The 17,678-nt window shown below is 39.7% G+C and overlaps 1 protein-coding gene across 1 annotated transcript; it reads left to right on the forward strand.

Annotated features, from left to right (window-relative positions):
* Window positions 1-258: 258 nt before the first annotated feature.
* ABHD16B (abhydrolase domain containing 16B) lies at window positions 259-2,407 on the forward strand. The gene has a single exon (XM_074288891.1). The coding sequence runs from the start codon at window positions 836-838 to the stop codon at window positions 2,249-2,251; it is 1,416 nt and encodes a 471-aa protein (XP_074144992.1). The 5' UTR covers window positions 259-835; the 3' UTR covers window positions 2,252-2,407.
* The last annotated feature ends 15,271 nt before the right edge of the window (window positions 2,408-17,678 follow it).

Here is a 17,678-nt window from a genome sequence, read left to right on the forward strand (position 1 = left end):
CCCTCACATGACCCCCAGGCTGGGGTAGAAGATTATGGCTCCGTAGATCTGGAACTGGGAGGGACGGTAGCGGACGTCATTTTACAGATGAGGAAACCGAGGCCCAGAGAAGTTTCGTGACTAGCCAAAGTCCCACAGCTATTACCTTTCGGAGGTAGGACTCATGACCTGTTCCTCCGGCTCAAGTCCAGAACACTACCAGCACCGCCGCCCGCCTCTCTTCCCTTGCTTTGACGTTTCCTTCTCTGGCTCATTTAAAGACGAGGAGAAGAACAGAAATAGGTGGCTGGCCCGGGCGGCCCGGCCAGCGAGTGGGTGGCCGGGGGCGGCTCCAGGGCTGGCCCTGCACACCTCTCTCTCCGGCGGCGTGAACAAAAGGAGAGAAGCTCGGAGGCTGCACGACGGCCGCCCCGACCTCTGAAGCTCGGGCCGGAACTTCCCACTGCCTTCTTTTTTCTTTGTTTTGGCCCGCGGTGGGTTACGCAAATTCACAAAGCACGCTCCTCATCGCCGTCCCTTCAGACCCGTGCACTGATGACTTAGTCAGCAAGGTCACAAAGGCAGCGCCTATAAGGGGATTGAGGCGCTCCGGCGGGCTCAGAGCTTCATCTGCTCTGAGATGGGGGAGAACGGCAGAGAATGGAAACCGTGGAGGCCCACCAGCCACTCAGCTGCCCCGTCCAGGGTGGTGCCTGACATTTGACGGTCCCTTGGGGCTTCTGTAGACTCCCTCCCCGCCTCCCCGAACCTCCCCAGCCCCAGCACTTACCCCCTGCCGTCCCTGAACTCCTCCCTCTCCCTCCCCCGCTATGGAAGCCCCTGTCCGCTGCTGCTTATGTGCATGAACTGCTTCGCCAAGGCGCTCGGGCACGTGTTTAAAACTTTAATTGTCGACAGTTACAATGACTTTAGGAGCTGGCCGGTGGACTTCCGCTGGGACGAAGTGCGCACCCACAGCCACGGCCACCCCGCGCCGAGCGAGCCGGGGGCTGCCGCGGGCGTGTCGCTGATGCAGGCCGCTCGCCGCCGGGGCGGCCGCCGCAGTGGCTCCCAGGGCCATTTCCTGAGCCAGATTCGGGAGCTGCCCCACCAGCTGGTGAGCTACGCGCTGGCGCACTCGCTGGGCCGCTGGCTCGTCTACCCCGGGTCCATGTTCATCACCACGAAGGCCCTGCTGCCCATGCTGCTCGAGGGCCAGGCGCTCCTCCTGGACAAGTACAAAGGGCAGCGCGCCAAGCTGAAGGCCTGCGACGGCAACGAGATCGACACCATGTTCATGGACCGGCGGAAGCAGCCGGGCAGGCAGAACCGCGGCCTGCACCTCGTCATCTGCTGCGAGGGCAACGCCGGCTTCTACGAGATGGGCTGCCTCGCGGCGCCGCTGGAGGCCGGCTACTCCGTCCTGGGCTGGAACCACCCGGGCTTCGCCGGGAGCAGCGGGGACCCCTCGCCGCAGAACGACGCCAACGCCATGGACGTGGTGGTCAAATACGCCCTGCACCGGCTCAACTTCCCGCCCGAGCGCGTCGTGATCTACGGCTGGTCCATCGGCACCTTCACGGCCACGTGGGCCGCCATGATCTACCCCCAGCTGGGCGCGCTGGTGCTGGACGCGCCCTTCGACGACCTCATGCCGCTGGCCCTGAAGGTGCTGCCCACCTTCTGCAAGGGGCTGGTGGAACGCACCGTGCGGGAGCACTTCAACCTCAACGTGGCGGAGCAGCTGTGCTGCTACTCGGGGCCGGTGCTGCTCATCCGGCGCACGCTGGACGAGGTGGTCAACACGGAGGCGCTCTCCGCGGAGAACAGCAACGAGCAGGCCCCCCGCGCCGTGGGCCTGGAGGGCAACCGAGGCAACTACCTGCTCCTGAAGCTGCTGAAGTACCGCTACCCCCGAGTGATGAGCGACGAGGGCATGGCGGCTGTGAAACACTGGCTGCGGGCGGCTAACCCCGAGCAGGAGGCCGCCGTGTGCCGGAGATATTGCGTGGATGGCAAATGGTGCTTGACTGTTTTGCAGAACTATAATACTAAGATCATTAAGTCCAGAAAGAAATTAAGATGGAGGAACCAAAACGTCTCCCCACACCCCCACAGCCCAGACTTCCCCTGGAGCGTGGGGGAGGACCTGTCTCCTGCCCAACAGAAAAGACTTGCAATATTCCTGGCTCAGAAATACATGAAGAACGTGGAGGCTACTCACTGCTGCCCGCTGGGTGCTGAGGACTTCCAGCTGCCATGGACACTGTAGAGCCGGGTTGGGTCAGGGGAGAGGGGGAGGGGAGAGGGCTGAGAGGGAGGCAGAAGGGGACTGAGCTTCTCCGCTGCGCTGACCTGCTCCCGCTCCAGCCCGTCCTGCCTCATCCTGCCCCTCTTCTGGGTGCCAGTAAAACTGCCTTTCAGGGTGCGAGGGCCCCAAAGAGCTGCTTTCTTTGGAGGTGAAGGGAGACGGGAGTGGGGGGGAGGGGTGGCCAACACCATTCCGGTATATAAAGGACAAAACCCTTGCCATGGGAGGGGAGACCTGGGGTGGACTTATATAACTCGCCCTTGCCCTCTCCGATTCTTCTTTTCCTCACCCGAGAAACCGGGTATGTTTGATTCGAGGCTTCATCTCATTGAAATATTGATCTCAACATTCTACAGCACTCATTGAGAATCTCTGTGTGCAGAGTAACGTACTGAACACTTGGGAGAGACATAATAGACATAATCTTCATAGAGCTAAGTCTAACGGGGACAAAAGTTAATACAGACAGCTATAATACACACTAACACATGACAAGTTTTTGGTTTTTTTTAATTTTATTTTTTAGAGAAGTGCTAAGTATAGGTCCGTGTCAGGTCCTAAGAGAAAAAAGTCATGAGTAGCAGGAGCATCAGGGAAAGCTCTCCTTCATAAAGGAGATGGCTAAAGGATGCACCGAAAACCAGGAGGTGAGAGGAAGGGTATTCCAGCCAAAAGGAAATGATATAGAAAAGATACGGAGAAGGAGGTAAGAGTATAATATATAATATAATTCTGATGTGAATTATAGAGATCGTGGAAAAGAGTGATCATGATTTAAGGCTGGAATACGGAGCAGTAACAAATTAGAAGGGACCTCGAATGTTGGGCAAAAAAGTTTGATTTTTACTAAGGCAGTCAGACAATTTAAGCAAAGAGAGGATACCACTAGATGTTTGGATGGTGCAGAAAAAGATTAGACATTGGTCTAAAGTGCATTGGAGTGGATAGGAATGGTGGTAGGAAGAGCAATAGAGAGCAAATAGAAAGGAATAGAATATAGATTTACAATATAGCTGGGAGTTTAGGTAGAGTTCATATAGTCCAATTTTTCCTTTATAGATGAGGAAATTGAGACCAAAATATGTTAGGTCACTTATCTGAAGTTACAAGGAAGCAAATAACAGAGTCTGGACTTGAACTCAAATTCAATTCTCTTTGCATTATATCTAGCCTAAGACCCAAAGTTGGCCTTCTCTTATCCAGGTTTCTAGAGTTTATCAAACTCAGCCCTGAGAGAAGAATCTTCCCAACTCCCAAGTACTTTTATTTTATTTGTGGAATCATGTAATCTTATTTTATTTTTATAAAGCTTTTTTTTTTCAAAACACATGCATAGATAGTTTTCAACATTAACCCTTGCAAAACCTTGTGTTCCAAATTTTTTTCTCCCTCCTTTCCTCCACCCCTTCCCTTAAATGGCAAGTAATCCAATGTGTTAAACATGTGCAATTCCGAAATAATAAATGCCTTCTTCTCAGATCACAATGCAATAAAAGCTACATTCAGTAAAAAGTTAGGGGTAAATAGACCAAAAAGTAATTGGAAACTGAATAATCTCATCTTAAAGAATGACTGGGTGAAAGAGCAAATTATAGAAACAATTAACAATTTCACCCAAGATAATGATAATGATGAGACATCATATCAAAATCTTTGGGATGCAGCTAAAGCGGTAATAAGGGGAAATTTTATATCTTTAGAGGCTTATTTGAAGAAAATTGAGAAAGAGAAGATTAACGAATTGGGCTTACAACTTAAAAGGCTAGAAAAAGACCAAATTATAAACCCCCAACCAAAAATTAAACTCGAAATACAAAAATTAAAAGGAGAAATCAATAAAATTGAAAGTAAAAAAACTATTGAATTAATAAATAAAACCAAGAGTTGGTTTTATGAAAAAGCCAATAAAATAGATAAACCTTTGGTAAATTTGATCAAAAAAAAGAAAGAGGAAAATCAAATTGATAGTCTTACAAATGAAAAGGGGGATCTTTCCACCAATGAAGAGGAAATTAGAGAAATAATAAGGAGTTACTTTGCCCAACTTTATGCCAATAAATTTGATAACTTAAGTGAAATGGATGACTTCCTCCAAAAATATAGGCTCCCTAGATTAACAGAGGAGGAGATAAATTGCTTAAATAGTCCCATTTCAGAAAAAGAAATAGAACAAGCTATTAATCAACTCCCCAGGAAAAAATCCCCAGGGCCAGATGGATTCACATGTGAATTCTACCAAACATTTAAAGAACAATTAGCCCCAATGTTATATAAATTATTTGAAAAAATAGGGGATGAAGGAGTCCTACCAAATTCCTTTTATGACACAGACATGGTACTGATACCTAAACCTGGTAGATCGAAAACTGAGAAAGAAAATTATAGACCAATCTCCTTAATGAATATTGATGCTAAAATCTTAAATAAGATATTAGCAAAAAGACTTCAGAAAATCATCTCCAAGATAATACACTATGATCAAGTAGGATTTATTCCAGGAATGCAGGGCTGGTTTAATATTAGGAAAACTATTAATATAATTGACCATATTAATAATCAAATTAATAAGAACCATATGATCATCTCAATAGATGCAGAAAAAGCATTTGACAAAATCCAACATCCATTCCTACTAAAAACTCTTGAGAGTATAGGAATAAATGGATTATTCCTTAGAATAATCAGGAGTATATATTTAAGACCGTCAGTAAGCATAATATGCAATAGAAATAAACTGCAACCTTTCCCAGTAAGATCAGGAGTGAAACAAGGTTGCCCACTATCACCATTACTATTCAATATAGTACTAGAAACGCTAGCCTCGGCAATAAGAGCCGAGAAAGAGATTCAAGGAATTAGAGTAGGAAATGAGGAAATTAAACTATCACTTTTTGCAGATGACATGATGGTATACTTAGAGAACCCCAAAGACTCTGCTAAAAAGCTACTAGAAATAATTCAAAATTTCAGCAAAGTGGCAGGATACAAAATAAATCCACATAAATCCTCGGCATTTTTATATATCACTAACAAAATGCAACAACAAGAGATACAAAGAGAAATTCCATTCCAAACAAATGTTGATAGTATAAAATATTTGGGAATCCATCTACCAAAGAAAAGTCAGGAATTATATGAGAAAAATTACAAAACAATTGCCACAAAAATAAAATCAGATTTAAATAATTGGAAAGACATTCAGTGCTCTTGGATAGGCCGAGCGAATATAAAGATGACAATACTCCCCAAACTAATCTATTTATTTAGTGCTATACCAATCAGACTCCCAAGAAACTATTTTAATGACCTAGAAAAAATAACAACAAAATTCATATGGAAGAATAAAAGGTCAAGAATTGCAAGGGAACTAATGAAAAAAAACTCAGAGGAAGGTGGTCTAAGTGTACCTGATCTAAAGCTATATTATATAGCAGCAGTCACCAAAACCATTTGGTATTGGCTAAGAAATAGACCGGTAGATCAGTGGAACAGATTAGATACAAAGGACAAAAAAGGGTACATCTATAGCAATCTAATCTTTGACAAACCCAAAGATTCCAACATTAGGGATAAAAATTCATTATTCGGAAAAAACTGTTGGGAAAACTGGAAATTAGTATGGCAGAAATTAGATATGGATCCACACTTAACACCATATACCAAGATAAGATCAAAATGGGTCCATGATTTAGGCATAAAGAGGGAGATAATAAATAGATTAGAGGAACAGAGGATAATCTACCTCTCAGACTTGTGGAGGAGGAAGGAATTTATGACCAGAGGAGAACTAGAGATCATTATTGATCACAAAATAGAAGATTTTGATTACATCAAACTAAAAAGTTTCTGTACAAATAATACTAATGCAAACAAGATTAGAAGGGAAGTAACAAATTGGGAAAATATTTTTAAAAACAAAGGTTCTGACAAAGGTCTCATTTCCAAAATATATAGAGAACTGACCATAATTTATAAGAAACCAAACCATTCTCCAATTGATAAATGGTCAAAGGATATGAACAGACAATTCTCAGAGGAAGAAATTGAAACTATATCCACTCACATGAAAGAGTGTTCCAAATCACTACTGATCAGAGAAATGCAAATTAAGACCACTCTGAGATACCACTACACACCTGTCAGATTGGCTAAGATGACAGGAACAAATAATGACAAATGTTGGAGGGGATGTGGGGAAATTGGGACACTAATACATTGCTGGTGGAGTTGTGAAAGAATCCAGCCATTCTGGAGAGCAATCTGGAATTATGCCCAAAAAGTTATCAAACTGTGCATACCCTTCGACCCAGCAGCGCTACTACTGGGATTATATCCCAAAGAAATACTAAAGAGCGGAAAGAGACATATATGTGCCAAAATGTTTGTGGCAGCTCTTTTTGTTGTAGCTAGAAACTGGAAGATGAATGGATGTCCATCAGTTGGAGAATGGTTGGGTAAATTGTGGTATATGAAAGTTATGGAATATTATTGCTCAGTAAGAAATGACCAGCAGGAGGAATACAGAGAGGGTTGGAGAGACTTAAATCAACTGATGCTGAGTGAAATGAGCAGAACCAGAAGATCACTGTACACTTCAACAACGATACTGTATGAGGATGTATTCTGATGGAAGTGGAAATCTTCAACATAAAGAAGATCCAACTCACTTCCAGTTGATCAATGATGGACAGAGGTAGCTACACCCAGAGAAGAAACACTGGGAGGGGAATGTAAATTGTTAGCACTAATATCTGTCTGCCCAGGTTGCATGTACCTTCGGATTCTAATGTTTATTGTGCAACAAGAAAATGATATTCACACACATGTATTGTACTTAGACTATATTGTAACACATGTAAAGTGTATGGTGTTGCCTGTCGTCGGGGGGAGGGAATGGGGGAGGGGGGGTAATTTGGAAAAATGAATACAAGGGATAATATTATAAAATATATATATATATAATAAAAAAAAAAATTGGGGAGCATTGAGAAATAGGTACCCTCTCCCCTTAATTGAATGTTAGACATGGGTGCCAACAGACCTTCAAAATTTAGATTACTCAACTAATAGTCTAAATATTGATAACATTGAATAGTGATAAATGTCATCATTTCAGGTCAAGTAAATATATCTAAAGTTTTAAAATATTGGCAACATACTTATGTAGGTCACAGAGACATAGAGATAATGAATAATAAAATACAGAAAAAGAATTTAAACAAAAAAAAAAAAAAAAAACAAAAAAAAACATGTGCAATTCCTCTATACATATTTCCACAATTATCATGCTGCACAAGAAAAATCTGATCAAAAAGGGGGAAAAAATGAGAAAGAAAACAAAAAGCAAGCAAACAACAAAAAAGTGAAAAGACTATATTATAATCCACACTCAGTCCCCACAGTCCCCTCTGTGGGTGCAGATGGTTCTCTCCATCGAAAGACCATTGGAAGTAGTCTGAATCCCCTCAATATTGAAAAGAGCCACATCCATCAGAATTGATCATCACATAATCTTGTTGCTATGTACAAAGTTCTCTTAGTTCTACTCACTTCACTTAGCATCAATTCATGTCTCTTCAAGCCTTTCTAATCCTTTTGATCATTTTTTACAGAACAATAATATTCCATAGCATTCATATATCATAACTTGGTTAGCCATTCTCCAACTGATGGGCATGACCTCTGTTTCCAGCTTCTTGCCACTACAAAAAGGGCTGCTACAAACATTTTTGCATATGTGGGTCCTTTTCCCTTTTTTATGATCTCTTTCTCCCAAGTACTTTTAAAGTCTTTCAACTTTGGTCTTCCAGAGCTCTTTCTCTGTGATTCAATTCATTCACCAGGACTCCTCAATCAGCTGCTGGCTTCTGAATAGGGAGATAGAATTATCAAGGACTTCTGTATAAAAGGTGAGGCAGAAGAAAAAGTTAAACTTCCAACATGGGAAAAAAACTGAGTTAATGTATTTTTCTGGACATTCTTAGAGTCTGTGATTCAGAAGTTTTAAATACCAGTCAATTGAAGAACTTAGCACAGTGCCTGGTATATAGTAGGTACATAATAAATCCTTGTTGATTGATTAGTTGACTGACTGAAAGAAACTCCAGAGATTCTGGAGATTTCATCCCTTCATCACCAAGTTTTCCAGGGATAATTTAAGAAATTTAATCCATCCCTTCCATGAAGCCCAAACAGAACCTTCACACAGCTGAAACTTCCCGAAGTGACATGATTAATTCAACTGACTGGATGATGGGTGCACACAGATATATCCCTAGGGTGTCCACTAAATGCTGGACATTTCTCTGCTTCTATAGCATGAGACAAATGAGAAATTGCCTCAGAAGCCTGGACTCCCAACATTAAAGCTTCCCTGTGATAATGCTGCCCCCTTGCATTCAGCAGAGGCACTACAACCAGGGTCATTCTGGCCAAGACGGGATTATCCCCAATCTTAGAAGGCAGCCAGGTTATCTAAAGAGAAGCCTATTTAACTTAAAGCAGAGAGCCCTCAAATGATCTCCAAGCACACAGTTCACGAGATGCGGGATCCAGCTTCAGGTAGGGGTTGAGAAATTCAATTTAAAAAGCATTTATTTACTGTAGGCAAGGCATAATGTTGGGAACCAAAGGAAAGACATGGAAGTGATTCACTCCCTATCCCAGAGGAGCTCACAGGCATCGTGGGCACACATTTGTGATGTGACATAACACATGGGTGCAAAATGAAGCACAAGACAATGCTATGTAGTGTGGAAGTAGCATTCAAGTCAAGAAAAATGAAAAGCTTAATGAACTTCCCTGCCACAATGAGCAAGCTCTATGTCCCTGTTATGTAGGTTCTAAAAAGCTACCTTCTAGAATGCTCTTTTTTTTAATATAGGGGGGGGATATCAGCCTAAAGAGTGAATTGGCTTGCCTTGTCTTCAGGATATGGGTACTCCACTTATGAGGCTGATAGACTGTTCCTAGACACTTTTATAGAAACAGGGCTTGAACCTCTGTGGGGAGAAAGGAATGCACATCTCAGACCAAGCTCACCTTTAGGACTGGCATCCCCTTTTAAATCCTAGTCTACCTTATCAGATGCTCCTTCAGACATTTTATGTACACTGACTAATTGATGTATGCTGAAGTTATCCCAGGCTTAGCCATCTTGGGATTTCCTCTGATAAGTTCCAATGTTTTAGCAATACTGTAGAATAGTTCCAGTTTTGTTTCAGTGTGGCAAGTATTTACAAGGTGCCAACTGCACACAAAATACTATGCACAGGTGCAAAAAAATGCAAAAATAAAATTTTAAAAATAGTCTCAAGGTAACAATTTTTTTGGGGGGTGGGGGTAGTAGTGGGAGGGGAGAATACAACCTAAAAGCAAAAAAAAAACACATGCATGATAATCTCAGGAAGAGAGAGAAAGCTGTTATACCTGGGGATTATTGGATTAGTCTGCCAATCAGAGATAGGTGGCATATGAGCCAAGCTCTAAAAGAAGTTAGAAATTTTAAGAGACTGAAGTAAGAAAGGGAGAGAATTATTGAGATGAAGGATAGCTTGTGCAAAGGTGGAGATGAGAGATGGAGTATTAAGTTTGGAGAACAATAGGACGTTTTGGTTAGAACCTAGAATGTATAAAGGTGAATCAATAGGTCAATGGGAGGATAAAGTGGAACCAGATTGTGAAGTGTTTTACATGCCAAACTCTGAGATATTTTGTACTTGTTCCAGAAGCAATAAAGAACCACTCAAATGTTCTTAAGCAAGGGGAAAAGTTAGCTTAGACTTTAAGAAAATTATTTTGGCATTCCTAAACATTATAATCATTCCTCAATGATCAGCCTACTCTTATCCCTGTGTTCTCTAAACTCCTCCCATCTCAGTGATTTTGAACACTTTTGCTGTTGATATAATTTCCCTTCCCCATCCCCAACTGCCAACTCCCTTCTTCCAACACCTTGACCTCACTTTTTTTCCAGTGTTCCACTCAAATTCTTCCTGATCCCTCCCTTCATTTTTCCATTCTCATTTTTTCCATCTTCTGATACTCACTGAAACCTAGCTCCCTCCTGGGGACTCTGCATCCTTAAACACCCTTTCCAGTATTGGTTACCCTTTCATTCATAACTTACTTTGTTTTCCTTCCCTCACACAAACACCACTTATGTTGGAGAAGTCAGAACATTCCTGCTCCTCATTGCCATTTCCAAACTCTTCTCCCATCACCATCAGAGCAACATCTTTTTTGAAGTTATGCTGTACAAATTTCTCATCCAATCTATATCCTGCTAGCCATTATCTATTAACCTGTAAAACATTTCCCTCTTCTTCCTTAGTGAGTTCAGTGCCTGAACCAGTCTTCCATCATCCAATCAGCTTCTGTCCCATGCATATTCATACCTACATATATATTAATAACCTCCTCAAAAATCCTAATTTTTTTAGTTCTTCAGTCTACTCAATTCCCATGACCTATTCCACCTCAGTCACACACAAAGTTTGATCATATGTGCTTGATCTTGCCAACAATTGCCTTACTTATATGTTCATGAACTCCAAAATTTCTTTTATAATTACATCTTTGTTGTTATTTAGTTATTTTCATCTTGTCCAATTCTTTGTGACCCCATTTGGGGTTTTCTTGTCAGATTGTTTAAAGTGCTTTTTCATTTCCTTTTCCAGCTTATTTTATGAAGAAACTTGGGCAAATGGGTTAAGTGACTTGAATAGGGTCACGCAACTATAAAGTGTCTGAAGTTGGTTTTGAACTCAGGATTTCCTGATTCTGGGCTTGGCACTCTAACCACTGGACCACCTACCTGCTCATTCTAGCTTTACTTATGTCTTAACGACCTAACACTAATTTTTTGTAGTTACTGTGATTCCTCTCAAGCTGTCACCTTTAAGAAAAAAATTTTTGCAATAGTAATGAAGATAAATTGGAGTGGGAAAAGAACCTAATTCTTTTCCCTTCCCCACCTTGAGTGACCCAGTTCAGTGTTATACTGTGTTCTATTCTCTAATCCTTTGCCCACTTAACTCTTGCCAAACCTCTATTTTGGATTATTTTCATTATCTTCCCTATTCATCCCAATTCACATGCTGCTGAACAAATATATAAAGAAAATCACAAAATTCTGCTCATAGTGATGTCTACTAAAAATTTATGTACATAATCTCAACTAAGCCCTCATTATAGTAGAGCAATCCTTTTACACATCCCTAATCAATGCAATATCACACACATCACAATGGCTATTCTAAACATTTTCATCCTTACACTAACTTCTTCCAGACTCTCAGATGAGGAGGGGTCATACTTCACCCCCCAAAAAATTTTGGAAGCAATTTTATGAGCTCTATCTTCTTTCTTTCTCTTCATCTCACTTCACTAAGACCTATCTTCCCTTACCTTCTCCTCTGTAACTCCTATCTTACATGAAGAGTTAATATTTTTCCTTGCCAAGACTAATGCTTCTCTGTAGCTACTTTAAATCTCATTTCCTCCCCCTTTCTCTAGCAATTGCTCTATAATCATCCCCAGTCTCCAATTTTCTCTTATGGTTAGCTTCTTTTCTGGTGTCTACACAAGATTATTTAATAACATTCTTTGAAAGCCTTTACTTGATCTTACCATCCCCACCAGCTAGATAGTCTATATCTCTCCTTGTTACTTTCCTCTTTTCTTCACCCTCTGCAATATGACTTCTTATCTCATCCTCCAATTCAAACTGCCCTCTCCAAAGTTACCAATGATCTCTTAAATGCCAAATCTAATGACCTCTTCTCAATCCATTCAGTTCTTGATATCTTTGTAGCATTTAGTGCCAATAGCCACCTTATTCTCCTAAGTATTCTTTCCTCTTTAGATTTTTAGTGAGTCTCTTCTTTCCTGGTTTTCCTCCTAACTATCTGACTATTAGTCAGTTTCTTTTGCTGAATCTTTAACTATGTCATATCCACTATCTGTGGGTATCTCCAAAGGCTCTATATTGAGTTTTCTTTCTTTGCTCTATACTATATTTCATTTGATAATCTCATCAGCTCTCAAAAGCAAAATTATCTTTGTACAGATGATTCCCAAATCTAATTTCTCTTCTGAGCTCCAGTTTCACATCACCAATTGTCTCTTGGATATCTTGAACATCTCAAACTCAACCTGTCCAAAAAATGCATGATCTTTTCCTCCCAAACTTTCCCTTTTCCAACATTCTTAACAATGTCCACCATACAACCATTCACCTAGTCACTCAGGTTAGCAACCAGTGTTATCAATTCACATATCTAATCTGTTGTCAAATCTTATATCTTCTTTCACATTTCTCACATGTGAGAATATTCACCTCTCATCTTGACAATTGCAAAAGTTTTTTAATTGGTCTCCCTTTCTCAAATGATTTCCCATTCCTATCCATGTTCCACTCAGTTGTCAGATAGCATTCCTAACACTCAAGTCTGATCATGTCACCTTCCTTATTCAATAAACCACAATGGTTCCCTATTGTTTCCAACATCAAATACAAAGTTGTGTGTTTGGTATTAAAGCCCTTCATAGTATGGCATATTATTACCTTTCCAGTCTTTTTTTGTTGGAGGAGGGAAAAAGTTAGATGACATCCTGAATAGAGAGTTGCATCTGAAGTCAAGAAGTCCCAAATTCAAATGTGACACTCACTGTATTGTTATCCTGGACAAATCACTCAACTTCTATCTTTCTCAGTTTCCTCATTTGTAAAATGGGAATCATAATAGCACCTACTTCTTAGGCTCATTATGAAGATAAAATGAAATAGTTGTAAACCACTTTGAAAAGCTTCAAGAGTTATTTAAATGCTAGTTATTATTATTATACTTTACTTCTCTCTCTTCCTAAGTTTAATATTATATGGAAGGCACTATCATCATTCTCATCACCTAAATTGGCAACTTAAGTGTGACTTTGAATTTTCACACTCTTGCACCCCTCCCCCCATATCTAATTGTCAAGTTCTCATCTTTTCACATTCATAAAATCTTTCATCTATGCTCCTTTCTCTCTTCTGATGCTGCAACCCCTCATCATCTCATACCTGACCCATTTCAATCATTTGCTGATTGGTCTCCTTACTTCAAGATTCTCCTCTTTCCTCTACTCAGCTCTTAAAGTGATGTTCCTAAAGTTTAAGTTGACCATATCATGCCCTTTTCAATCTATTACAATTTCTCCCTCCCAATTCCAGGGTCAAATATAAAATCCTTTGTTTTTTTTAAAGCCTTTCATTACTTGACCTTTCCTACCTGTGAGGGACAATTTAAAGCTAAGTTTCCACAGAATGGTTAAGTTTCAAAATTTTGAGCAGTTAAGTTTCCATAGAATGTTGTTAGGCTCAAAGTAATGTCAGATGATAAAATCTGACCAATGAGCTTTGAGAAGAAGAGACTCACTTGGCTCCAAATTCTGGATGAAGATGTCTAGGCTAGAAACTAGTTTAAACTAACCAGGGACAAGAACCTGGAAAAGGCTTTTCTTTAACTTGCTTAATAAGCCCCATGCATATAAGTTTACACACCCCACATAGAAATAGAATCTCATTAACAGAACATAGGATGTATGTAGAATAGAACAAGGGAACATATTTAGGAATAGAATGTAAGAAATTATATAACCCTAAGAGAAATTAACCAATCCATTCTCTGGAGGAAGGGAACTGCGATGAACTAATAGCAAAGCTTGTCTGGACTTTAAGTAAAATTTCTTTGTTACCTGATTTTCAGAATGGGCTTGTTTCTAACATTACCTTTCTGGTCTTTTAATGATTTACTCCCTTCTACTCACTCTATAATCCAGCTTCTTTGGTGTCTTTGTGGTTCACACACACAACACCCCATCTCCTGATTCTATGTCTTTCTACCATCAGTGGTCCATGTCTGGGATGCTTTCTCTCTCCTCATTTCTGTTTTTTAGCTTTCCTGGCTTCCCTCAAGTCTTAGTAGTTTAAAGCTCACCTTAATAGGAGGGCTTTCCTGATCCCCCTTCTTCCTGCTACTAGTATCTCCCTCTGAGATCTTCTCTCATGTATATACTTTTTCAATAGTATTTTATTTTTCTAATTACATGTCAAGTTAGATTTCAACATTCATTTTTGTAAGATTTTGAGTCCCAAATTTTTTTCCTCCCTTACTTATGCTCTTCCCAAGATACAAGCAATCTGATAAAAGTTATACATGTACAATCATCATTATCATGTTTTCATATTAGTCATGTTGTGAAAGAAAAAATGGAATAAAAAAAAACAAGAAAAAAGCAAACAAAAAAAGATGAAAATAGTGTGATTCAATCTTCATTCAGTTTCTATAGTTCTCTGTCTGGATATGGATGGCATTTTCTATCCCAAGTCTATTGGAATTGTCTTGGATCACTGTATTGCTGAGAACTAAATCCATCATAGTTGATCATCATATAATTTTGCTTTTGCTGTTACTGTGTACAATTGTTCTCCTAGTTCTACTCACTTCACTCAGCCATCAGTTCATGTAAGTCTTTCCAGTCTTTTCTGAAATTAGCCAGTTCATCACTTCTTATAGAAGAATAATATCCCATTATATTCACATACCATAACTTATTTAGTCATTCCCCAATTGATGGGCATCCACTCAATATGCTTTCTCGATATATCTTCTATATATATAATTATTTCATTTGTCTTCTCCATTATAATATGAGCTCCTTGAGAGCAAAGACAGTGTTTCTGCCTTTGCTTGTATTCCCAGTGTTTAGCACTGTAATAAATGAATAATAAAATCCTTTTGATAATAGTGATGTTCATGAGAGGTGATGAGAGTAAGAGGGGAAGCATTTTTCACATCTACTATGAGCCAGAAACTTTGCTAGGCACCTTACAAATAATATCTTACAGTAATCCTTTGGCATAGTGTTGTTATTATCCACATTCTACAGTTGAGGAAACTGAGATAAAGGCTAAGTGACTTATCCAAGATAACATGGCTCATGTCTAAGGCTGGATTTGAATTCAGGTCTTCCTAACTGGAAGTTCAGACCTCTACTCACTGTACTTTCTAGCTTTCTTCAATGAAGGCATAAACTTGGGGTTGGTAACCTTATACATGAGGAGAAAGAGTTGAAGAACTAGTAATTGATTGGGCATAGGAGTGTAAGAAAGGGATGAGTCTGAGATCGTGAATATGCTTAACTAAAGTAAGGAGGTATACACAACTAAAACAGAGGGAGATAAGTGATTTCTCTTTTGATATGCCCTGATAATTGTGGAAATATGTATAGAAGAATTGCACATGTTAAACAAATATTGCATTATTTGCCATCTAGGGTAGGGAGTGGGGAGAAAGGAGGGAGAAAAAAAATTTGGAACACAAGATTTTGCAAGGTTGAATGTTGAAAACTATGCATATGTTTTGAAAAGAAAAAGCTTTGAAAAACCAATTCTTTGATATACATATAATTTTACCATTTACAAAAGATGAAAAGCAAATTTTCATACTAATGAAATAGATTGCTTATTTATTTTTGCATAAAGAATTAAATCTTGGCAAAAAAAAAAAACAACAAAAACTTTGATATGCCCTGTGGAATATGCCTTTTTAAATGTTTGACAAATAATTGGTAGCACAATATGTTTAAATATATAGACTTGGAATTTCTTAGAGGGTGGTAATAAAACCTAGTAAAACTGATGAACTCACCTAGAGATATACAATAGAGAGAGAAGAGGCCCAGGACAAAGCCTTGGGGAATAGCAAAGGAGACTGAAAATACATGAGACAAATAAAAATAGAATCAGAATAGAACAGGGACCTTCTTCCCAGGCCAGAGGTGAAAAGGGTCATGTGTCTAGAGAATGAAGAAAAATTAGACCCTATCTTACTCTGAAAAAACGAGTCAAAAAAAGGAATCAGGTTCTCCTTATGGATCTAATGCTAATTCTCTGAGTGCAACAGTGGGAAAGGGACTTCATTTTTCAAGACTACACTGTAAACCCCTCTGTAAACAAGGGATTGGCCTAAATATCCCCCAACAGTCCTTTGAATTCTAAATGTCATGAATTTATGAACTCTAGGAAGGCCTCTCTATCCTTTAGTGTTTCCCATTGCCTCATATTCTGCCTAAAACTACTCTTGGTCCAACAAGAAATCACCAGGAGCTCTTATCCTCTTCGGTTCTCTCCATACTTCCTTACTTTCACAATCTTGGCCATATAATCAGTATTTTCAACATTTCCCTCTACCTAAATTATAACCTATTTTGCCTTCTGCCCTTGCACTACAAACTATACAAATTTTTACACACAAATTCAAGTTATCTAATATTAACTGTGACCATTGTAGTCAGTCAGTCAATAAACATTTAAGTGCCTACTCAGTGCCAGGGACTTTGTTGAGCAGTAAAGGGATAAAAAAAAAAAGAGGGAAGAAAGTCTTTAATTTCAAGGAGCTTTAATTTTAAAAGGGAATAATAGAATAGAGCTTAGAGGTCACCTCTAGTTAATTTTTTTAAAGGCTTTCTTGGTGCTTTTTGTCTTTATGTCAGAACTAGGAATTATAGTGCAGTGGAAAGAATGTTGAGTTTGAATTCAAATGATCTGTGTTCAGGTCCTGAATTTATTTGTGTGATGGTGGGTTTTTCTGAATCCAGTTTATTATTACTATTGAAGATTTCCCTGTGAGGAGATAAGACACACCAAGGATCCTAAAAACGTACCCCACTCTAGAAATGATTCCTGGGCTTAAGAACTCTCTTCATTCTTTCATCATAGTTTGAGAGAGAATATGGCAGAAGGATTTCAGAAAATGAATGGTAAGGAAAGGAGATATAGTTTCCTGGGAATGCCATAAATTGTTGCACATGGGACAATTATTACACACTTGCACCTATGAAAGAAACCCTCTTTTATTTGAAGGAGAACTGGCATCACCCTATAGAGGAAGGCAGAAGTGCTAGGATACCACAAAACTACTTCTAATGAGACTGTCCATCCTCAATTGGATAACTTCTTATTTGAACCTTATGTTAACACCTAATTTTCAAGAATAGTTTGCTTTTTCTTCACACTTGTCATTCCTATAGCAAAATTACTAGGGAATGGGAAGATAGAGTGGCAACCTTTACAGCAAACAGATGCTTAGGAAGAGGCTTGAAAGATGGAATGAAGCTAATTCTTTCAGAATCCTCAAAGTATCATCTTAAGGTTGGAAGGGACCTCACACGTTTTAAGATCATAGATTTACAACTGAATGAGACCTTAAAGATTAGGAAACTCAGATGTCTACAAATTAGGTGACTTACCCTAAGTCACTGGGTCATCTAATCCAACTCCTTAATTTCTTTTCTGACCTTTATTTTGTTTTGTTTTATTAAAACTTTTTATTTTCTATATAGA

The sequence above is a fragment of the Sminthopsis crassicaudata genome, chromosome 2, assembly GCF_048593235.1.
Source record: "Sminthopsis crassicaudata isolate SCR6 chromosome 2, ASM4859323v1, whole genome shotgun sequence".
Taxonomy (NCBI): Eukaryota; Metazoa; Chordata; class Mammalia; order Dasyuromorphia; family Dasyuridae; genus Sminthopsis; species Sminthopsis crassicaudata.